This window comes from Palaemon carinicauda, chromosome 8, assembly GCF_036898095.1.
Source record: "Palaemon carinicauda isolate YSFRI2023 chromosome 8, ASM3689809v2, whole genome shotgun sequence".
Lineage (NCBI taxonomy): Eukaryota > Metazoa > Arthropoda > Malacostraca > Decapoda > Palaemonidae > Palaemon > Palaemon carinicauda.
Window position 1 is genome coordinate 137,012,299 of NC_090732.1, and position 24,842 is coordinate 137,037,140.

The following is a 24,842-nucleotide window of genomic DNA, read 5'->3' on the forward strand; positions in this document are numbered from 1 at the left end:
GTTGAGGTACCATAAATTATTCATCTTTGCCTGTATGCTTTAGAGGTTTTTGTCGTTGCTAGATATTTACTCTATGTTGTGGAATTACCCACACTGTCAGTTTGCTAGGTGCCCACTAGAGTTTCAGTATATTTTTTCCAACCAATACATCCCTCAGGGAGTACGAACCTCCCTGAGAAACCCTGGAAGCCACCTAAACCAGATAAGCCTCCACAGTTATTAGCAAGACCCCCGTCATTCTCCTCTGAACAGTTGGACGCCATAGCCCCTTTGAATTCTCATCATGCAGGTTTGTTTGTCAAAAATTTACTTTTTTGTAGCTACTGTATATCACTGCTTGCCATGAGAACTAATTGTTTGTATTCAGCTTAATGGCATAATTTGTACACTAGCATTTGAATCCCAGCACATTTGCTTCTTTTGTTACTGGATTTAAAAAATGATTTTCTTTTCATGGTTAATTTTTTAATGCAAAATGAGTAGATGTCTTATATAACTTAAGACAGTTCTTCAGTGTACATATCAGTATGGAATTGGAGGCATATATCACGTGGACATGTTCTTATGCTAAGAATTGTTTTATGTAAAGACAAGAAACAAATTATAGAAATTGTTCAGTTCTTCATAAATTTTCTTGCTGTATTTTTACCCAAATTTTTAGGGAATCTTATTTTTTATAAAAATTGTCTATTTTTAACTAGCCAGGTTGTAGTTTTAGTACTGTATTACCTTTATTTAGCATGGTAAATTATTCTTTTTCTATATTTAGCTTATAAAATTTTATTGCTTGATGTTATTTGTGTAGATCACTGTGAACTTTATAAACTTGTGTATATTTAGTATTTTGCATCTTGAATTAGTACATCATGACAAGTTTTGCATGATTTACAGAAGGTTTTACTAATTAATTTTCAGTAATTGATTGTAGTTGCCTTTTTCTAATGAAATTCTAAATTCATAAATAGAAAAAAAGCTGTCTTGTGTTTTAGAAATGTTATACTGTATAGGAATTAAGAGAAAATCGGTAATAGTAGATAGGCAATTACAATTACCAGTTTTACTCTGAATTTGGAAAAACAAATTTAGATATCTTACTCAAAACAAAGTCAACAATATGATGATCAGGTTTATCGTCAAAAATTTTCATTTCTGTAAAAAAAAAAAAAATAAAAAAATGCTATCAAATTTCTGTTAGAACAGTAGAAAAAAAATTAACATTTTATTATCAGGTCTTACAGTAGTGATAGGTTTTCTACATTGATCGATAACCCTTTGTGCAATAAAATTTCTTGAAAGTTAATTTCAGTTTCTTATTTTAAAGAATCTGACAAGATCTTTCTAAGTTGTTCACTTCTATTTGATATTGAGTTTAGAAATGTACCGTATAGTCTATATTTTGAGTATTTTATTTGTATTTCACAATAAACCCTCTACTGTAATTATACTTTCCATATTGATTTACAAAACGTTATTAGAAAAAGAATTTCATAATAAAAGGATGACTAGCTGAAGGCAATAATCAAGCTCATTCTTTATTAGTTTGTACATCTGTTATCTTCCCCAGACTATTACAGTGGAGTTTCACTCATTCATTCCATATCCCCTTTTCATATTTAAATTTATTGGTTCTTTGCTTTCTTTTCATTCACATGCAACGATAATGATTGATTTAAGATGTGTTTTGATTTTAACATACCTGTTAATAGATTATTTTGAGGTAAGTTGGCATGGTATACAAGTTTGTTCCTACACAAATACAAACCCCCCTTCTATAATAGGAGTATGATTTCAACAAAGCTGGACCTCTTCTATTTAAATTTATAACAAGTTGGTGGTAGTTACTGCTGGGTGTTGGGTCAGCTGCGCTCACTCAACAGTCCATTGAGCAGCCACTTTGACTTCAGCTGCTGAGCAGTACCGACTTAGTCTCTGGGTCTTTTTATACTGGCTGCTTTAATCTTTCTTTTTTCTCTCTTCAGTTTGAGTTTGCTGTGCTGTATGTGATGGATTTCCTATGTACAAACGGGGGTCTTCCCAATCAAGCCTGGCGGCAATTGTGGCAGGTTTATGAGCTATGAGGACATGGCTCATCTCTTGTGCCCATTGTTCAAAGGTATGACTTTGCAGTCAACGCCATGTGATGAGTGGAGGTTGTGACCTCCTTGGCAGTGGTCCGAGTACTGTCCTAAAAGTCAAAAAGAGAGACTTTGGCTTCAGGTTTCCACACACAAATTGTTGCCAAAGAAGCTTCCTACACTAGATCCGAGTACTACGAAAGAAAACCAATGAGAGAAGGCGACTACGATTTGCTCTCGCCGGTAGACTTCATGAGAGGTAGGAGTATTGCCTTCCCCTATTGAAGGTGATAACCCCTGCCCCCCTAACAAGTTTGGCCGCCTTCGTGACGACCAACAACAACGTTAGCTGGATTTGGACCTAGGGAAGTTATGGCAATCGGTCTGTGGAAAAGCTAGTGAAGGTGTTTGCAGATGGTGGGACTAATGCTGTTGTTGTCTCCTTTTCTGCTGTTTCACCTGTGGAAGGAGCAGAGGTATGACCGTCGACTAGTCTGTGCGAGCTATAGAAGATTCTTGATCCTCTCCTCCTGTGGTTTCATCACCACCGTTCAGGAAATAGAAAAAGCATACGTGCCCTCCTTCCCCTCCTAGCCCTGTATCTTCGACATTGCCCTCTGCTGCTGAGACATTGGATGCTGCATCACCTGCTCTGAATATGAGGAAGACGAGGACCAATCGTACAAAGCCTCGTGAACATTTGCCCGACCTCCCTTCATGCACGGGTGAGAAAAGCAATGGTGTACCAACCACCAACCCCTGGGAAGGTGAGGTGGTACAAGGTACAGGCGCTTACAATCCTGCGACCAGTACCCAGCTCCATAAGGGAACAAGTAGATGCAAAATCGGTCAGGACGAAAGATGCTCATTCTTCATGAGACAGCTCAAAGGAGAGCTAAAAGTACCTAGCTCTATAAGGGAACAAAAATACAAGCAAAATCGGTCAGGTTAAAGGCTCTTCATTCCTCATCAGGCAGCTGGAAGGAGATGAATTTGCCAAGGGCAATAGACCAGGAGAGAGAACCTGATACTCTAGATGACCGACGGGAACAAAAAAGAGACTACTATAGACAGTGACACAGTCACCAAGAGCAATGCACGCAATCACCTCCCTGAAAGATGCATGATCCCCACGGTCTCCTCGCATACACTTCCCACGCACAAGGATTCCATCTTTGGGACTCCTCACACACAATGGCTTCACGCGTTAGTTTCTTGTCAGATGGATCTTACAAGCTCTTCACTCTAGGTTATCACACGCTAGATCCCTTCACTCTAGGTTATCACACGCTAGATCCCTACACACTCGCTCAAACTCCTTCCCAGTACAAGGACAGCTTTGGGTATGGAGAAAATGCCCCCCTAAATCTCGATGCAGTCACTGTCAGCAGGGTGACGGATTGGGTTTAAGGCGATGGATAAACTGTCTCTTCGGCTTTTTTTACTCCTGATGCCTGGCGGTTGATCTTATTAGAATTTGTATGGACCGGCAAGGGTCAATTGCCTTAGTTAGACAGGCACTGCGCATCACAAGGAACTGGCTATCCTTTGATGTATCTAGCCAATGAATCCTCTATGGGTTTGGCCAGTCATGGAAAGAGAAGATGACAGAATGACAGCCAGTCATGGGCGTAGCAGGGTGCTAAGAATCTCCCGGTTTATAAATACTAAAGAAAAATTGAAAATAGGTAATTGGAATGTTAGAACCATGAATCAGATTGGGAAGTTACTGCAAGTGGAGAGTGAATTTATGAAATATAGTTTGGATATTTCGGCCCTAAGTGAAACTCATTCAGGAAGATCAGATGGAGTTGCAAGAGAAGGGGTAGGAATGATGATGACACTAAGACCAGAAAAGGCATTAAGTAAGTGGAGAGCTGTAAATAGTAGATTGTTACTAGCAAAGTTCAAATCAAAGCAGTGCACTATGAGTATAGTATTATAGTTTGCTATGCCCCAACAAATGAATCCCCTGAAGAAAAGAAAGATGAATACTATGAAGAACTGCAGAGGGTAATAGATGAGAACCCAGAGAGAGAGATATGAAAATTGTGATTGGCAATTTCAATGCTAAAGTTGGAAGAAATAATCTAGGGAAAGAGAATGTGATGGGTGTTTAGGGTCTTGGCGAAGTTGCAAATGAAAATGGAGCACATTTCATAAGTTTCTGTTCAGCAAACAATCTTGTCATTAGAGGTTATCTTTTTCAACACATCATCAACCACAAGTATATATGGACTTCACCATGTGGCATTTACAAAAATCAGATAGATCACATTGCCATAAATAAAGAGAGGAAGATGACTCAGAGAAATGTAAGAAGCTATAGAGATGCCGATATTGGTAGTGATCACCAGCACTTAATTGCCACACTGAAATTAAAACTGAAAGCACTCAATAGAAAGATGAATAGAATACCTAGGTTTGAAACAACTAAGCTTTTAGAAGAACACAGAGAAACATTTGCAGTTGAATGTAGGAATCGATTTGCAGTCTTGGAAACATTGAGACAAAGAACAGACAATTAATAAAGAATGGTGTGATATTAAGAACATATACCAGTCAGCTGGTAGTGAAGTTTTGGGACACGGAGTTACTAGGAGAAAGTCATGGATATCAAATGACACTTGTGACAGAAATTGATTGTTGAAAGTTTTCGAGGAAGTAATGAAAATTACAAGGTAAAGCATGCTAAGTATTCCAGTATTGACAGTAAGGCTAAAAGAAAAGCCAGGAATGACTGGAGAGAATATTTAGACAGTAAAGCAGATGAGGCTGAACTATGCTATGAATTCATGAACTGGCTATGGTGTAAAAATTGCGCATAAAATTAATAATGAAATCTCGACTGGGGCAAAGAAAAAGAAGCCTATACCCATCACAAAGAGAGAAGGCTCTGTTATAGCAACAGAAGATGAAGAAAGACAATGTTGGATGGAACACTTTAGTGAGGTTATGAATAGGAGATATGAAAGGAATAATTTAATTGATATATCTGAAGCTGATGAAGACCTTAATGTGCCCATGTGTGAATTCAGTGTGTTTGAAGTTGAAGCTATCCTCAAAAAACTAGATGGAAAGCCCCGGGATACAATGGAATAACTGCCGAGATGATACTGGCCAAAAATGAAGTGACTCCCAGACTACTTACAAGATTATTTTGTAGAATGTGGCATGAAGAGGCAAAACCTGATGAATGAGAGTTAGGAGTGTTGGTGGCATAACACGCCAGTTGTTATGAAAATATATAGTATGCTTATTCTAAAGAGACTGGAGAGATTGAAAAACAGACGAACAAGCAGGATTTAGAAGAGGTAGAAGTTGCACTGACCAAATTTTCATTTTGAGACGTTGTACAGCAATGCGTAGAATATAGAAATCCCTTTTTGATGCCATTTGTGGACTATGAAAAAGCTTTTGATAGTGTGCACCGGCAAATTTTATGGAGAGTCCTACATTTATAGAATTCCTCTTAAATATGTAAATTCGATTAAGTCTGTTCATGAGCATAGCAAGTGTAAAGTTAATATTAATGATGTCTTATCAAATGAATTTCCAGTGAACAGCGGACTACTCCAAGGGAATGTGTTATCACCTATGTTGTTTATCCTCATGGATTTTGTAATGCGTAGAACAGTCAGAGATGGTGGAAAAGGATTAGACTGGATTGGTGATAGGAATTTAGCAGATATAGAGTATGCTGATGATGCACTGTCCTTGTTAGTAGAACACCACAGGATTTGCAATTCTTGCTCACCAGAATGCATGAAATATCACACGAAATTGGGCTGAAGATAAATAGATGATGATGATGAGAACGGAGTATGCAGTAGAAGCAGAAAGGATTAATGAGGTAGAATAATTCAAGTACTGTATTTAGGAACTATGATCTCCAATATAGGGTCTTTAGAAATAGAGTTTAGTGAAAGATTGAAAAAAGCAAATCAGACAATGGCTAGGTTGAGTAAAATTTGGAAATCAAATTGCCTAAAATTACATATAAAAATCAGACCATCAGTTTAGTGAGATCGGTGTTACTCCATGGACATGAGTCATGGTATGAGAATGAAACCATTTCCAATAGATTTAGTAGATTTGGGAACAAAGCTCTCAGAAGGATATTGGGACTTAAATGGCAAGACAGGATCAGAAATGAAACTATAAGAGAGATTACTCAAGTACTGTATGCGGATGAGATCATGATGAGATCAAGAGTGATTAGTTCACCAAATGTTCAGCTGGGCTCCACAAGGCACTAGAAGAGTTGGAAGACCCATGCCTACATGGCTGAGGACTATGAAGCATAAAGTAGATGATGAATGGACAAGTATTGAATTAAAAGCTCAAGATAGAGACGACTGGCAAAATTTAAACGAGGCCCTTTGCATCAATAGGCATAGGAAATGATGATGATGACAAGGACAGGACTCCAGTTTTAAAGCGACATGAGAACACGCTCAACCAACTGGAATTTTTGCTATTCTTCTAACGATTTTGATGTACATGTCAAGGGATATCGTTCACCTATCACTTCCCATCACTCAAAAGCTTTCGATTGGGATCTTCAAGTGTACTGAAATTTTCATAGTCTACGAGACAAGTTGGCTTCAGGATACTTTCCAACCTGGTGAAAGTGATCAACTACTAAGGATCTTCCTGAATGACGTGAGAGGAATCTTACAATGCATCAGAGCAATGGGTCAAGGCAAGGCACATCACATGATTTTTCTGATAACTTGCAAGAGCATTTTTAGGATACAGTATGGCAACATCATAAAGACCCCTCAATCTCCACTGACAGGCTGTCCAAGGACATGCCATTCAACCCCTTCTTCTCCTGTTCATCCTTCAGCTGTACAAGCAGCTAGTGCTTCGTCACTCAAGACGAACTCTAAAGCAAAGTGCATCACTCCAGCTTCTGAGGAAGTAATCCGCTACCGTCCCGTTTCCTTTCAAGTACAGTATATAATGTTGGTACACGAAGCAGTTGTATCTACCTACAGAACACATCACGACCTCATCTCATAAAACGGGAGGATTCTCAGGACTACATAGTCCCTTCGGTACCCAACTTTGGACCCTCACCTGTGGACACTGAGAATCCCAAAACATTGTCCACGTTTGTGAACTTATTTTGTTTCGTCTGAGAGTTCAAAGACGTTGGGTAGGCAGCCTTGGCTCCTATCAAGTACATTATGACATCTATTGATCTGTGCCTCCCAAAGATAGAAGCTCACCCATGAGCTGCCTTGGTAGGAGTGCTGCTTAGTGTAAATTCTCAGATCTTGGGTTCAAGAAATTTGCTATGCTCAAGCAAATCAAACAAGATCCTGCCTTATGTACACACTCAATAGCAATTCCATGTTCCTAAGAATCCAGACTACTCTCCTATTCCGATAAAGACAGCAGCTACAACACTAGCATCAGGGATCCTTCTGGAGAGGATCTTCATTTATGATTGAATTATGATAAATAACTATTTTCTTTTATCAATACCCAAAAAAGAACATAAAATTTCTAATAATCATGATTTATTAATATTGTCTGTAAAAATACAAAGAAAAACTTTGAATGCACTTATCTCCAAACTATACTTCTTGACCTTCAAATTCAATCTTCTCCCTTAGTTATACAGTAATGCCTCACTACATGAAATTAACTTGTTCTGAGGTGGCTTTCATAAAGTGATTTTTTTTGTGTCATGAGTCACATTTCACATGCAAATTGCCTAATTCGTTCCAAACCCTATAAAACACCACATTAAATTTTGTGATAAAGCTACAGTATAACCACAATGAAATACTATACACCCAAATACATTTGAACCATCCAATATACCTAAACTTAACTGTTAATACATGTAAATCAAGTAAGTTAATATTACAACATAATGTAATAATGGAAAATAATACAATGCATACAGTAAAATACTGTACATATACAAAATATACAGTACTATATGTACTGTACCATTATAATTTAGTTACCGCTATTAAAGACTACAGCTACATTTTCTATTGTGTAAGCCCATTTTTCTTCAACTCATTTTATTGGGTAACTATTTTATTCTTGGCCTGGCTGGCAAATCTCTTCTTAAAATTAAATTTGTTCCGTAACTGAAATACAAACCTTGCTATTTACATGGAGTAATTACTTCGGCGTAGCTGAACGACGAGCCATAAAAGTTTTAACGAGGGTTTCCTACCCCTCCGCTAGTTAGCGGGGGGTAGGGAGGGGTAGCTAGCTACCCCTCCCCCTCACACACACCAGAGAATACTCCACTTTACTTTTGGCTCGGATAGCGATCGGAGATCTCCGCTCCTACCCTCACTTGACGGCCATTATTGTTTTGTCTTTTTAACTTACCTTTTCTTATACTTAATATATTTAAACATTATTGATGTTTATGTATATTTTTGTGATACTGAGCCTGGTCTTAGGCTCCTATCTCCCGTAGTCTTCCCTTCAGACGTCAGGGTACCAAGGCAGAGGAAGGTCGCGAGACCTTTAATCACACGAGAAGACCCTCCAACCCAAGGTTGTTACGTCTCTCCTTCCTGGCCCGTCTGGTTTCCACAGTCACCCCAGGATGAGTTCTCTCCAGTGGCGACTCGGGGCGCGGGGGAGTCGGGGGCACGTCTCCCCAGACGCCGAGACCCCTAGGGGACAACCGGTACAGACGAACCCATATGAGTGGGAAGCAGACGAGGGCCTACAATAGGGAGTGGTCCTTCTCGTCCTTCCACCAAACTTGATGCTGTCTTCGTTCGCGTTAAAGGAAAGGGGGGGCCCCACGTTCTGATCCACGGGTCCTCAGGCCGGTGGTCAGAACCAGGAAGAACCCTCTCTAGTCCTACTAGAGACGGAAACCATGTTTCTGGCACTTCAGTAGCTCCACCTAGCCTGGCGGGCTACTCTGTGGTTATGAGGATCAACAACACCACAGTGATGGTTTTCTGTCCCAGACAAGGAGGTACTTTTCAGTACAACCATCCCATCCTGCGGTAGAGATACCGGGATGGTCCGAGTCCCCCTCGGTCTCCTTGGCAGCTCGCTTGATTCCAGGCAAAGGAATGGGCTCGCCGACAGTCTGAGCAGTGTGTCACGGACACCACATTCCGAGTGGTCTTTGGATCCTCAAGTAGCCTACAAGTCCTGACTCGGTGGGGCTCCCTCGGTGGACCGGTTCGCTACAGCACTGAGCTGCAAGCTCCCGCTGTACTGCTCCCCGGTCACGGATCCCAAGGCCCTTTGGTAGGATGCCTTCCAGCAACGGTGGGACACCATTGATGTGTTGCCTCCGTAGCTTGCTCCACTTCCCGCCGGGAGTCTATCCAGCATCTCCTCAAAGAGAGAGGATTTTCGCAACAAGTGGCGAAAAGGAGACCTGGACACCTGCGCAAGTCTTCCGCAGTAGTCTCCCAGGCGAAAGAGCGAGTTTCTGTGGCCGGTGTCGGGGAGAGGGCATCCCTCCAAACGATGCCGCTTCCAGCAATAGCGGAGCCCCTAGTGGGATTGCGGGATAAATGTGCCTTTCAGTTTCGACTGTGAAAGGCTATCCCTCAGCCTTAAGTCTTGCCTCCTGGCTCTAGGGACAAACATTTCTCCCCCTGCTGGAACTCTTCCTTCGCATGCGAAGCCTTGTCCTCTCCTGCCCTCAGTCGAAGGTGAGACCTCCTCCTTGAGACGTGGTTCGAGTCCTCGAGTCTCTAAAGAGACCCCCTGATGAACCATTACGTAAATCCCCAGACCACCACCTTTCTGGGTAGACAGTGTTCCTGCTAGCCTATCTTCAGCCAAGCGAGTCACATGGTCTCTCTTATGACTTCGCCATTCAGGGGGTTAGGGGGAGGCAACGTTCAGGTTCGTCCCTGAGGTTTGTTGCCGAGACTCAGAATCCGGGAGTGCCGGACTCGCTATTCGACTCCTTCCAGGGTTCGAGTCTCCGTCCTGTAGCAGATGACTCAGACCATCTCCTACCTTGCCGGTAGGGAGTCCGAGCTGGTGTCTTCAGAGAACAGCTGCAGTTCGTCTCCAGGCTCAAGTCTCGTTCGTGGATCCTGGGTAACGAGGAGAGGAGTCTCCAGGAGTACCATCTCGGCCCGGATTCACAGGGTGCTACACCCTGCCTTGAATCCTGACCCTTCTCCGTCACATCGCCCTAGAGCCCATGATGTCAGGGGCTTAGATACGTCCCTGCCCTTCATGGAGCATCTTTCAGTGACGCAGGTCCTACAAGCGGGGATGTTGAAGCATCAGACCTTCTTCTCAGCCCATTACCTGTAAGACATGACCCACAGGAGGCATGTTGCGTTTCTATCGGCCCTGTGGTGGCTTCACAACAGCTGGTCTAAACCTCAGGCTCCTTGATGGACAAGTAGCAGAAGGTTGAGGGCATTGTTACCTGGTGTTAGTCTGCATGAATGAAAAGATCTGTCTGGCCCTTATTCTTTTCTTCATCCTCTCCTCCCACGGAGAAAGCAGCATCCTGGGTTCTCTGCACAGCTGACCTCAAACCACTGCAGGTAGACCATGCTTCCTTGTGTTCCTAGTATTAGGTATAATACTGTCATGTCCCCATACCCTGACGAGGTGGTATTGGGAGAGTCCTAGCCTGGATTCCCTTCTGAGGGACTCCAGGGCAACTGCCTGGGACAAGTCACTTCCTCACCTTCGCACACACCTTACGTAGGCCGCGGCTGTTTCACAACTGCCAGCGAGGAGCAGGGATTCCCTATTGTCCGAGTACTTGATCGCTCGAATATGGAATCCCCGGGCAAGCCAAAGCCAGTATGGCCGGGACTTACCACCCTTCCTAAGGGTTAAGTCACCCCATGTAAATAGCGTGGTTTGTATTTCAGTTACGGAACAAATGACAAATTCGTAGATAATTTGTATTTTTCCTAACTATACAAACCTTAGGTATTTACAGTTATGTGCCCGCCAGCCCTGTCCCCCAAGATAAGTCCTACCTCTAAGTAAAGTGGAGTATTCTCCGGTGTGTGTGTGTGTGGGGAGGGGTAGCTAGCTACCCCTCCCTACCCCCCGCTAACTAGCGGAGGGGTAGGAAACCCTCGTTAAAACTTTTATGGCTCGTCGTTCAGCTACGCCGAAGTAATTACCCCATGTAAATAGCTAAGGTTTGTATAGTTAGGAAATATACAAATTATCTACGAATGTCATATTTTTTGCAAAGCGAGTCATAAAAATATTCTCATCTCGTTTCGCAGCTTGAAAATTTTGTAAGCAGATTCTTTCATTAAGGAAGGTATGACTGCAACATTAAAATTTGGTATGTAACTTAAAAATACATTATAAAACAATGAAATGAAGCCACTTTTTTTCCAATTTTTTTTTCATATTTTTTTCTTAATTTTTTCCCTTTTTAGGGTTTAATTTTTACCATAATGAAAAAATTTATTTTTTTAGGGTTTAATTTTTACCATAATGAAAAAATTTATATCTACCAAAAATTACTTTAGAAAAAAAACTTGTATTATTGGAGGTCTATATCAGGTCTATATAGGGTAGTAATCCCAGATCTTAGTAATAATTATCAAGGGAAGAGATAGAATTTGAGAAACATTAATTTTCAGGATAAATTGCCCTAGCGTTGCAAAACCGAAGGTCAGAGGCAAAAATTCTATGCCATTTGGAGATGTCCTAAGTCACCTCATTAAGTGGTATGAATGTCAAAGTCCTGTCATTAAAAAAATGGCATTAGCCGGCCGGCTCCCTTAAGTGCACCTTAAATTGATAATAGAAAGTATAAAAATTTTCCTAAATGAAGCTCAAATAACAAAAAAAAACTGGTTATTTTAGACTTCTTTCCATACATATAACGCTACGTTGTTGGCTAATACTAAAAATCAGCTGACGAAATCGAAGGTCATGTTTTATACCCAGCAGACTATCAAATACTGATTTAGTTAAGTATATACAGCTCTCTTGTGTAATAATTCGTTCTGATGGTTGGAAGGAGGTCTTTTACTTTTTTTCACTAGAGTTCATGGCCAAAACTCATGATCCATTGAGAACCCACGGTTCGAGACACTCTCCATTCCCTCTTCCCACGGGTTGCCAGTGCAATATCCCGTGGTCTGCCTTTTATATGGGTGTGATTATTTTAATATATACATACCATCCCCTCTCTCTTTGAAATTATGTATACATTGATCCCTTGCCACTTCGCAGTTCGACTATCGCGAACTCAGTGCATTGCAAGTGTTTTTTTTTTTTTTTTTTTTTTTTTTTTTTTGAAAAATAAAAAATAAAAAATACTGCCGTATTGCAGAAAGCAGCTATGTTTCATCTTGATGCGCAAGAAACGGCTTTCCGGGCTGCCAGACAAGGAGAGCAGCTTACTCTTATACCCACTGGAAGTCAGACAAGGCACGTGATTGGTTACCGGCGCGAGATCAACGAATACGAGCATGAGTGGATATATTCCGTGAGGTGATTGGCTGCGCATCATTGCATCCTTTCCCAGGATCTTCCCTTGGTGTATCCCGCTGCTCCTGCCAGTCTTGTTCACACTGTACAGTACTCTTACATGTGTCACACGTTCGTAGTGTTCTGTGATTCATTAACCTTTGCAAAACCATAAAAAGGACTGCTAAGTGCCGTGCCCCTATGAAAGATTTCTTTAGTGAGCCGAAGAGGAGGAAGATGATGATGAAAATCACTGTAAAAGTAAAACTTTTAAATATGTTGAAGGAAGGCAGAAGTTATGTCACGGTGGCACGCCATTCTAGTGTGAACGAATCTACTGTGCGCTATATAAAGAAAGATGAAGTGAACATCTGCAGCACTGCAACAATAACGTTTAACAAACAAGCGGTGTGGTAACGCAGTGTAATAAGCGAATTGTTGAGATGGAAGCTGCATTAGCCTTGTGGATTGCAGATTGTAGGGAAAAAACGTGAGTTTGGTTACTAACATGATCAGGACAAAAGCCAAGTCTCTCTTTGATCAAACCTTGCCTGATGACGACAACATAGAAGAGGATGATGATGCTGACGAACCACAGCGTACTAGCACTACGACGAGTGATTCGCCGCCTCGAGGACGAGGCTTTACAGCCAGCTATTTTCCCTGTTGGGGCCCCTGGACTTGTAGCATACTGTTTTTCCAATTAGGGTTGTAGCTTAGCAAATAATAATAACAATAACAAAAGGCTAGTTTGACAAGTTTCAAAAGCGATTCGGCCTCAAAAGCGTGCCTTTGTATGGCGAGGCTGCCTCTGCCAACACCGATGCTGCCCGTCATTACGAGGAGGTTAAATTTCCCAAAATGATCAAGGATGGCCAGTACCTTCCCGAACAAGTTTTAACATGGATGAGACAGGTCCTTTTTAGAAGAGAATGCCATCAAGTACATTAGTCTTCAAGGATGAAGTGCACAGACCAGGCTACAAGATGCACAAAGACCAAGTTGCACTTATCATGTGTGGTAATGCTGCAGACTTTATGATGAAGCCAGGACTTATTTATAAGGCAAAAAATCCACGGGCCTTGAAAAATAAAAATAAGCCTATGCTCCCCATCTATTGGATGACTAACGCAAAGGCCTGATTAACTAAAGCCCTTACAGCTGACTGGTTCATTCACTGCTTTGTTTCTGAGGTAAAGCTGTATCTGGCTGAGAAGGGCCTCCCTTTCAAGGTCCTTCTCTTGATGGACTGTGCAGGAGGCCATGCAACAGACCTGCAGTATGATGGGGTGCAGGTTGAGTTTCTGCCCCCTTACACCACAGTGCTTATAGAGCCGATGGATCAAGGGGTCATTTGTGCATTTAAGGCACTCTACACTCATGCCACAATGGAGGGCCTCATCGCGGCAGTTGACGACAACGATGACGAAGAAGGCTTCACCTTGAAAAAAGTACTGGCGCAAGTACAACATTGCGTCATGTTTGACTAACTTGCAGCAAGCATTGGAAGAAATGAAAACAGTAACTATCAGTTCAAGTGGAAAGAAATTATGGCCTCCTGCTGTTCATGATTACACAGGCTTCATTCTGACGAAATCCATCACTCGGCAGTGTAGAAGGCAGTGACGCTGTCCCTCATAATCAAGGATGAAGGATTCGCTGAAGTGACGGAAGAACACGTGAACAGCCTTATCGAGGCCCATTCTGACCTGCTGACAGACGAAGACCTCTTTGAAATGACGAAGTCAGCGAGTGAAGAAGAGTAAGACGAAGAAGTGAATAAGACTGGCCTTACTCTGGAGAACCTGCAAGAAATGTGCAACATGGCAAGGGCATTACAACACATTGCACAAGAAGTCGATGAGAACATGGTTCGAGCTGTCGAGTTTTGAAACTGTCTTGATGGGGTTATGGCATTATACAAAAGTAATTTGCAACAAAAGAAAAACCAACGACAGCAACTACCCATCACCATGTTCTTGACAAAGTTTTTTAAAAAGCCAGCTACACCATCAGCGCCTCCAGCAGTAGAGTCTTCGGGTGAACCTTGACCCTCTACGAGTGGAGTGGGAGCCTCTGTGCCTCTCTCGCAAGCAGATGACGACGACCCAGCGCCGATATCTGATGATGATGAGGCGCTTCCAGAACTGCTTTAAAGGCCTCATTATACCTGTGCAGTAATACCATCATCATTCATCATCACATTCATCGAACTGTACAGGTCTGTCATCGTCATCAGCCTTATCATGGTCATCGCCTTTATCGTTGTCATCACTGTCATTTGCATTGTGTGTGCGTGTGTGTGAATGGTTTGTATGTAGTAATTAAAAACTGTGGATTCAAGTAAATTATATACAAGTGAGTTAATGTACATTATTTGTAGATTTATGTAAAATATTTGTGAGTGAATGTAATATACATTACAGCTGTACTGTAATAATTTTATACTTTAAATACAATAGATTTAAGCGTAATATACTGTACATACAGTATACTGTATATAAAGCATATATATAAATACAGTATTTTAAACAGTCTTGTGCCCACACACATACAAAAATTACTGGGGAGGGGCCCAATCCTACTTCACGGATTTTCACCTATCGCGGGGTCTCCGGTCCCCATTAACCGCAATAAGCGAGGGATCACAGTATCGTTGGAACGGGTGCCCCTGTAATTTATAAATAAAATGCATAGTCCTATTAATGGCTTGGTACTAGTGACATTATTTTATACTGTCTATCAATGGAATGAGTTGCTAGTTATTAGTAAAACTCAAAATTCTACGAATGTCTTGAGGCATGAGTCTAGAGGACACATGGTATTTAATAAAATGTTGGTCAGCCAGTAATCCCTTTCATCTTGATAAAATATATGGACCATGGGAATCATGATACCCACTGCCCATCCATTACATCTTTTTATCAATGAAGGTGAGAGTAGACATAGTATGTCTGTTCATTCATCATTACAGTTTTTAATAATGGACTTATCATGAGAAGTATTCATAGAATGTTCTAAAGAACATTCTGTCATTTCCAAGATGTTTCAGTCAAATAAACCAGTTTGAATACATTTACTCATATTTGGATAAATGAATTATTTGATGTAATAAAATTGTATTTTCTTCTCAGGACACTCCTTGAAAAGTGTTGGATCGGGGAAATTCACATGGCCTCCGTCCACTGACACAGCAGCCTCTACCCCAAGTGAAGAGGAGCATGTGCCAGATTCTACTAATCTGTAGAACTTCCATTCTGATGCTGTATGTACCTCGTCATATCCCAGGATAGTTTTTATGAAACTTTGCAGTGCTTCATTAACAAGACTAGGAGGAAGATTAGATAGATCATCATGAAGATCAGATAATGGTCTTGTATGCTCTTTGGTTGTGTCTTTCTCTCACCTTGTATGTAATTTGAAAGGACTTACATAAAACAGCATTGAAGTTTGCAAATTGGCTGTCTGTTATCTTGGTGCTCATAGAAAATTTGTTGTTCTTCCTAGAATTTTCACCCAATTCATTTGACCCCCAGGTGACATTTTATCATGTACAATCCTTACTTTAAATTGAATATGCATAAATACTATCTTTATAAGCATTGCAGTATAGTCATTTATTTTAAACAAGCCATGGCTGTAATTTCCATACTGTTTTGAGAAATGAAAAGGAAATTGTGCCTGTTATCAGTACTGACCAAAGTTGTGATAGTATTGGTTAAGAATTAGTGAAAATCTAGTGATATGAAAAACCCTCCTTAAGCAAATTACTTTATTTAACAGGATTGTGATAAAATATTTAAGGAAACAGAGGGGTGTTAATATGTTTTGTAGATACAGTATATAAGTGTGTTTTTGTATAAAGGACTAATGATTCTTAGCAAAATTGATCATAATAAATCTCAGTGATTGCAGGCATCTGATGCCATTCTAATACTGTTTACCAGTGCTGACATTTCTGGTTGGTAAGTGTTTTTAGGTTTAACTTCACGATATAAAGCCTAATATTTTTTCCAATAATGTACTGTATATTGTAAATCTAAAGCTTGTTTCTATTATAATACTTAAAAATGTTATAAAATGATGTTATGGAGCTATTATTTTTTTATTTTATAGAAAAGTTTAATGCATGTGGTAGATAATTTACCTCTCAGTTATCCTTCTCTCAATCTCTATCTTTTTGTCTGCTTGTCTATCTTTCTCCTAGCGAGAAGCATGGATCATCTTGGCCATAACTCAACAGGTCAGAGGAGGACAAGAATTATTGACGATGTGTTCTAAATTACATTTCATTCAAGCCTTTCATAAGATCATTGTTGGGGGAGAGATCATTTTACTTTGCTAGATTGTGGTTTGGATTTTTACCTGTTATTGTCTGTATATCTTTAATTCACCTCCTTTTAATACCAGTTTTATATTTTCCAGGGTGCATATTTCTGGTAAAATGTTTCTGTTGATGAATTAAAATCAAGAGTTGTGTATACATACAAACTTCTTAAATTTTTAATTCCTTGCATATTGAATGTTAAGAGAATTTCATATTTTTAATGTGAAAGACTGATTTTCTATTGCTTTTTCTCCACAACTTGTAAACCAGCATGGTATATTCAGATGATAATTTTTACGTATTCTTGTAACAGAGCAGAAATTAACTTGTAACCAATCTATAAATGAATCCCACTCAAATATCCCACTACATATTTTATCAGTTGAGTCATGTGCCTGGGAAAACTGGTTTCCTACTTCAGTCAATTACCTGGCAGGTGTGCACAAAAAGGATGTAAGTAAAGGAAAGTTACATTTTTATCAGACTGAATAATCTTAATGTTAATATACCTCCATGAATGAACCATTTCTGCCACATATACTTTAGTAACAGCTAAAATTGTAGCTGTACAGACAACAAAGTCCCTAATAATTTAAATGAATCAACTAAAATTGCATGTATTTTTCAATTATTCCTCTTAATATTGGCTCATATCCTAACAACCTATTTAATTATGTGTGCACTGTATACCTATTCAGCTATTATTGGTACACCACTGTAGTTTTAAATTGATACTTTACAGTAAAAAGTTTCCTGAAAGTTTTCTGTGATTGCAATTGCATTTGGCAATCACCATTACACATTGATTTTATGGGTTTATTTACAGTACATTACTGTATCATTGCTATTTTCTCTGAATGTCATTTTTATAAAAATTGTTAGAAGAGGAAAAGTACCATAAACAATAACTAACTAACTTATAATTGCTATTAATTTCTGTATGTATTTTAATATCTATACCAATTTATTTCATAATCCAGCTACACGGCTAACTGCACCTTTGACCGGGTTGAGTTCTGTAATGACCAATAATAGTACTGTATAGCAGAAAAATTAAATTTAATAGAACAGGTGGAGTTTTGCAAAAGCCAACCCTTTGATTGTCAACAGACTGGGAAAGAGTTCTTTCACTTATGTTAAAAGTTGAAAAGAATGAGGATGTATAAGTATAAATACAATGGACGATGAAGCATGGTAAAATCAAGATTGGTTTTACCTTGTCTTCTTGCACATAGTGTTCAAAGTTGGCAAATACAGTTCATCTAAATAATCAAGGATGTATTTCCTCCTTAATGTCAAGTTCCTGCAGAATTTCTGAACTAATTTGAGGAACTGGAGTATTTTCATAATGTCACTGTTAGGATGCCTTCTTAGTAGGCTTGTCCATAAAGGTCATTTGAAATATAGGTAAAGTTGGATGGCAAAAAACTTTGGTGTCTTTACACCATGGCATAGGATGATTAGAAGCATTATCTAATAAGCATGTTCTGTCAACATATCACAAGAAATCTGAGCTATGATGCTAAAGTTAAATACTAAATACAAGCTGCTCACTGAACAAGAGCATTTACTGACATGGCTAGTTTGATAGGACTACGTGACTCCCCTTAAAGGACAGTATGTTACTGTGTGATCTAGCATTATATGGAACACATGCTAATTTTAATTACCTCAATAAATGACATTCATATGATTGAAAACTCAGAGAGTCCCTATATTGTAATCTTTTAAAAGATTAGAATGCCACTAGTTCATCACCTATAAAATAGAAACGGAAGTCATGTGTGGTTTAGTATAAAAGTGTTATTTATATCTGTGTGAGAGAATTTATTGATCAATACTAACTAAAAAGTACGAGTTGCCTGCAAATTTTACTACAATAATCATTATTATACGGTATGGCTATCATTTAAGTGCTAATAATTTAACTATAACGCATGACCCGCGAGTTTTTCTTTTATTGAGATTTTCTTATGTTACTGTGTTCTAAGTTATAAAAAGAAATCTCAACAACTTTTCAAAGACCTTAAGCTGAGTTGTCTGCTTTTCCAAACCAACACAGTATTGCTTTGTAAAAATGTTGATATGTATATTGAACTGCATTACAGTACTATATACTATACATAAATCTTATAATAATTTGTTAAACTAAACTCAGGCTTCAATGTCAACTAATAAAAAATAACAGTCCTTATTATGCTACACATAATCACATGTAAAACTTGAGCGTACTCTGCTATAACAGACCCAGATCTGATGGCTTCGGAATACAGGTATACTGTAATATATTAATGACTTAATTTTTTGCTGTTCAGAAATATTCTCTTCCTGAGGTTTGTATATTTATGTTGCCATTTTTATGAAAATTGATTGCTACTCATTAATTTTTAAAGGCATGCATTACATAAACCATATCAATACACTATTTCCAACAAGTTTTACTGAATCAACTTCTTGTATTAGCAGTGTTGTCAATCTGTTCCTTATTATTAATGGCTTAGGCAATTACTTATACAGGTATTGCGATATTAAAATGTCATATCCTTTAAACTTGTGAACAAATGTAATGTAAAAGCTGTGAATGACAACTGAAATTTACGTCCTAGTTAGTCCTACAGGAATTAAAATTAGTGTGATTTTACACAGCAACTTTAATCAGAGGTCTGAGTTTGATTTGGTTAGTTTTTTTCCCCTTTTTTTTCTTTATGAATATGCCATCCAAAAATAGTCTACACATGTAGAGCACTAATAAGCAAAATTACCCAAGGAAAACAAAAAAAATTAACTTCACTGCTGATAAACAGGATGTAATGTAATGTTTACTTTTGATTAAACTATTATATACAAAAGAATTTCAACGAATGCAGTGTGACAACTTAGGCCTAAGGTAAAGAAGCTATAATGATGTAACAAATTAGGACTAGCTAAAGGGGAGAAAATAAACCCCCAATTAGATTCTTATACAAACAGGGTTTTACAATGAAAAGTAGGTCATATTAAATAATGTTATTTGTGAAACCAAGCTGGTAAAATTTTCTTGCTGTATTTATTATAAAAATACTACAAATACAGAATATAGAGCATTCCAGCTAGATTTATGGGTTACTTGAATCAACAAAGTTCTAAGCAACACAGAAAAAGTGTTTCTCAGAAATAAAAATATTTTGCTTACAATCATATTCAGTTGCAATAAATTAGTTGTCATTTGAACATTTAAAGCTATTTCACTCATTTGGATTTTAGTCTTTCAATTATAAGAAAATCCAAAATATGCGGTACATAAAAAGCTGAGACGGATCACTGTGGCTATTAAAAATATAGATTTTTGTGACCAGTAGACTATATTTCAGCCCATAAAGATGTGTAATGTCAGAACTTAACATTTTAACCATGATAACGTGGCAAACAAAAATATCTTTTAATTTTAAGTATATTATAAAATGGAATTATTAACTGGAGCTTCTATTGCCCCCTTACCTTAAAAGCTCATGAATTCTTTTAGTGCTATAGTATACTTTGCTTTGTATTTTTAATATTAGCAAACTAAATTTTTTAATCCAATTTCATGAAATTTGTGAAAATATTTAGTGTAAATTTTGTCATTGGAGGGTATCCCCAATTATTTTTTTATTTTCTTGGAAAAATAAATATACTGTATAATGCTGGTGTTTCCAAGTTGTCATCTATAGTAATACCTGCACCTACTTTACTAAATTAATTTTCAATGTTTTTTATACATCTCTCTGTCAATACGAAAATAATGTCTCGCACTTATTATTCTTAAACATATTTTTTCACGATAATACTAGCAACCTCTTTTATTATTGCGGTGCTCTGCATAGTATGTATTTTAGTTACTCTAGAAATGTCTTTAAGAAAACATGTGTAGTAATAGCATTATTCAGTTAACAGTTCCTGTGTTTGCAAAACCCTGGTTAGTATGTAATCAGGCCTTGTTAATCTTGTTGTTATCCCATGCCTATCCCACTGGCCAGATTTACCAAGAGCAATAGATCTTGGTATGTTGAAGTTTTTTCAGGTCTCAAAACCCTTATAGCTTTGTGTAACTATTGAGAATAGTTATGGGAATGGAATACAGTACTGTATTTGTCTGATATATTAAAAAATTATTTGCCTTTTTGAGCCACCATTTTTTAAAATCATATTACTATAAGATCAAGTGCATTATTCTTGACACATATTTCTTTATATAAATCAACTTCCTGGCATACTAATGTAAAGATAACAATTTATTATCCTTACACCAATAAATTATTTATGTATACAAATGATAAATATAAGGTAGATAAAATTTGGAGATGACATATGGAGAAATTTCTGTATCAGTTAAGAGTCACTTGTCTTTCTTCTCCTGTATAAATCTTTTGTAAATTTATTTTCTAGTCACATAAAGCGTTTTAGCAGTGCCAAAGTCGGCACAAAGCATTAAAATGCATATGTGGTATAAGTTAATATCCTCTCAAAATCCAAGTGTTCCCTATTTGACAGGGTTGTTGAAAAATACAAGAATAAGGGAAAACGAGTGCTATAGGCATATCATGAAAGTGCATCTTTCTTATTCCATACTCTTGATAAAAGGAGCAAATTGCATTTTTTACTATCTTTTTATCAAATTATTAACTTCATTCCTAATCAGGATGTACAGATGTATGGTATTCATTCATACAAATGACCCATGTACTGGGAACATTACTGCTACATCAGTTCTTCAGGGCTTAACATTAAACATATCATTTAAAGTCTTGCTGAAGTGGCAGTGGTTTTTAGCCATTGCAAATCATCAAACTGTAGATCAATATGGTCTACAGATAAAATATTTGTAAACTTCATTCTATTACCTATATTTCTAATTTTTATTTATTCATGGGGGTTACATAGTTGGTTATATGTATGTTAAAAATTACTAGGTCTTTTCGAGAGTTGAAAGACTTCCTATGAGAGCCATTGTCTTGCATATTGACATAATGATACTCTACTGTATTATGATGAAATGCTTTTTTTAAGAACCCTATGTCAATATAACTCAAGTGAGAAACACAATTTGTCAATTGCATAACAAGATAAATATACTAGGAAGTTACTTCATATAATTAATGAAATTGAAAAAAAATTTTGTATGATAATACATATTCCAAAATTTTGCATATGCAAGTGAAACAGCATACCAAACTAAAATCTAGACAACCATTTTGAAGTCTTGCTTAAATAATGAATGTAAAACTGTATAGAAGAATAAGATTTTAATCATCTACCTTTCATAACAGCTTGAATATGACAATCTTGAAATTAATGCAAATTTATACCGGTAGTGTGCAGTAGGCTTTCCATCTCTGATAGAGCAGGCAGCAGTGTGGGCCTGTCTCATTATAAATGCTGATAGAATTTATTACACTAAATTTGCTACTGCCTTTTGTATTTTTTCTAATTTGGTAACTTAACTGATAAATTATGCTCTCTCTAGTGTGCCTTCTAGCCATTGAGCTGAGTTTATCATAGGCTTGCAGCTTTGAGAAAGTATAAGCAGGTAGTAAGTAGGATAGTTGCTTCCTTCCTTAGTACAGGCCTCTTGTGTACACCATTTAAATACAACTGTTACTGAAGACTTAGAATTTCCGCCTTTCCGTTACTAAAGTATAACCCTAATTTATTTGAAGTGGTTTCAGAACATTTTACCTGTACTTTCATTTGTTATGCACTCTTGTCATATCTGTTTCTTGGTATATTGTGTGAAGTGTGTCTGACCTGTACTCATTAGTTCAGGTTAAGAGGTATTACCAGTAAAATTAGTTTGAGAGCTAAATTGAGAACATTTCTTCCTTTTATTGTATAATAGTTACAAATTTAGTACCAAAGTTATTTTTTATTTCAATAATACTACAGGAGTGTGGCAGGAATGTTTACCACCTTCTGTCTCTTGTCCTTTCAGTTTGATTTTTACCTTATTGTTTGCATGTAAAATTTTAATTATTGGTTGATAACTGCATTGTCTGAGCTTATTTATATTCTTGTGAGGTACAGTATTGTTTCAATCATTTTTTCCTGTCTTGTGTTTCTTATGAACAGTGCTTGAGTGCACAGGAAAGTAGTGATGGCATTACAGTATTATATTTCCAAGTCAGTGCTGTTGCTTTTCCTTATGTTTAGAACAAGAAATTAGTGACTATATATATTTTGACTTGAAAGGCCTTATGCCAAATTCATGATAGACACTGTAATGTAAATAAATTTCCTATTTACCATTTTTTTTTTTCCTATCCCTTACATGATGTATAACTGTAATATATTATGTAATTTTGTTTTGTACTGTACAGGCTTTCAATGCTAGAGCATTTTGAAACGTGATACAACAGAAGTTCTCCAATATTAATATTAATTTCAATGTTAGTACTTAAAATAATTTATTTTTCCTTGTTTCCTTTCCTTACTGGGCTATTTTCCCTCTTGGAGTCAAGTCAGGGGGCTTATAGCATCCTGCTTTTCCAACTAGGGTTGTAACTTAGTAAATAATACCAATAATAATTTAAACCTATGGGATCAAAATTGTATAAAATATATGATGCTTACTTCAAATGGAAATCCTCTTCATAAATATCTGTAGAGTATTATTTCGATTAGAGGAAGCAGATGGGAAATAACTTCAGAACTCGAATACTCTTGAGTCAGGAACTTCATCCTTTGGGTAGGTACTGATTATGATCAAGATCAATGTCATCCCCTGGAAAATGAAAATGTTGAAAGAAATTAAAAAAGAACTTGGCAATCCAAATTTTGATCAGGTGCACTGTGCAATTATGTGTAATCCACTATTTTCAGGTTAAATGAAGCTGAATAATAACGAAGACACCCAACACAATCATTAGTATTAAATTCATCTTATTTTGATCCATAGTGATTTAAAATACATTCACATAAATAATAGCTACAGGTATCACAGCTTAGCTCACTGCATGGAAAATTTGCAGTAAAAAAATGATGCGTGGTGTAAGAGTCCAGTAGGCATACCAAACTCATGAAGTGGGGGGACCATTTTAATAGGCGCGATTTGCCGATAAACCTCTCAGCTTGTTATCATAAATATAAATAAAAAATAAGCATGAAGTAAGAGATTTATTTTAGCTTGCTACAATGTGCAAGCAAACACTTATTGACAGATAAATATGCTATCTTTTCAATATACTATACGATAATACACTACACTTCACTCCTTTGATTTGGAAAAAATTTCTATAAGCAATCTCCTGTTAAGGAAATGATACCAATAAAGTAGGATATATGCAAGTAACACAACCAAAACAAAAACATATATCTTAGAGGTCATCACCTTTAATAGATGGCAGTTGTTATTGTTATATCGGGTGGTTTACGCATCAGAAAATACATTTCTGAAATGCTCTAAATTAATACTTCTTTAGGTCTAAGACGAATAGTTTTAAGAACAATAATGACCAAACTTGAGGTGGTAACAGAGTTATAAAAAAGTCGAGATTTAAATTATACAGATGGCTTACAAAAATATGCTTTATAACATATCTAAGCAGATTTTACAGTTTTACAAAATATCACTTGGTGTAGAAAATGTGTAAAGTAAAACCTGCTTTATACCCATTTATTACTCTCTAAAGTGCAATAAATTTGTATCAAGCTAATTTTGAGAGGGCTACTTTGTCCCGTTCACATTCTCTCGTCCTCCTCTGACCTTTCATCCAACAGTGATAGGTTCCTACGCGAAGGAACAGCCCCTTCATGCTGAAGCTGAGACCATGCTAGAGAAGGACGCTCTCTAGGAGGTCATGGATGGGTCCTTAGGCTTCTTCAGTTAATTATTTCTTAGAAAAGGTGTTTGGAGGCTGGAGGCCAGTCATTGACATCTCAGCCCTGAAGTGAGTTTGTCCAACAGACTCCGTTCAAGATGCTTACGACCCAAATGATCAGACAAGCCATCAGACCAGAGGACTATCACTGGACCTCAAGGATGCGTACTTCCAAAT

General features: G+C 37.8%; 1 protein-coding gene across 2 annotated transcripts in view; it reads left to right on the top strand.

Annotated features, from left to right (window-relative positions):
- LOC137645961 (rho GTPase-activating protein 44-like) overlaps positions 1 to 23,093 on the top strand; it is a 359,606-nt gene extending 336,513 nt beyond the window's left edge. The window contains exons 10-11 of one of the 2 annotated variants that reach the window (XM_068379038.1): positions 158 to 289; positions 15,641 to 23,093. In XM_068379038.1, the coding sequence (XP_068235139.1) occupies positions 158 to 289; positions 15,641 to 15,753 (245 nt within the window). In that variant the 3' untranslated portion in view covers positions 15,754 to 23,093. The remainder of the gene's footprint in view (positions 1 to 157; positions 290 to 15,640) is intronic. The other variant, XM_068379039.1, reaches the window with a different exon arrangement.
- The last annotated feature ends 1,749 nt before the right edge of the window (positions 23,094 to 24,842 follow it).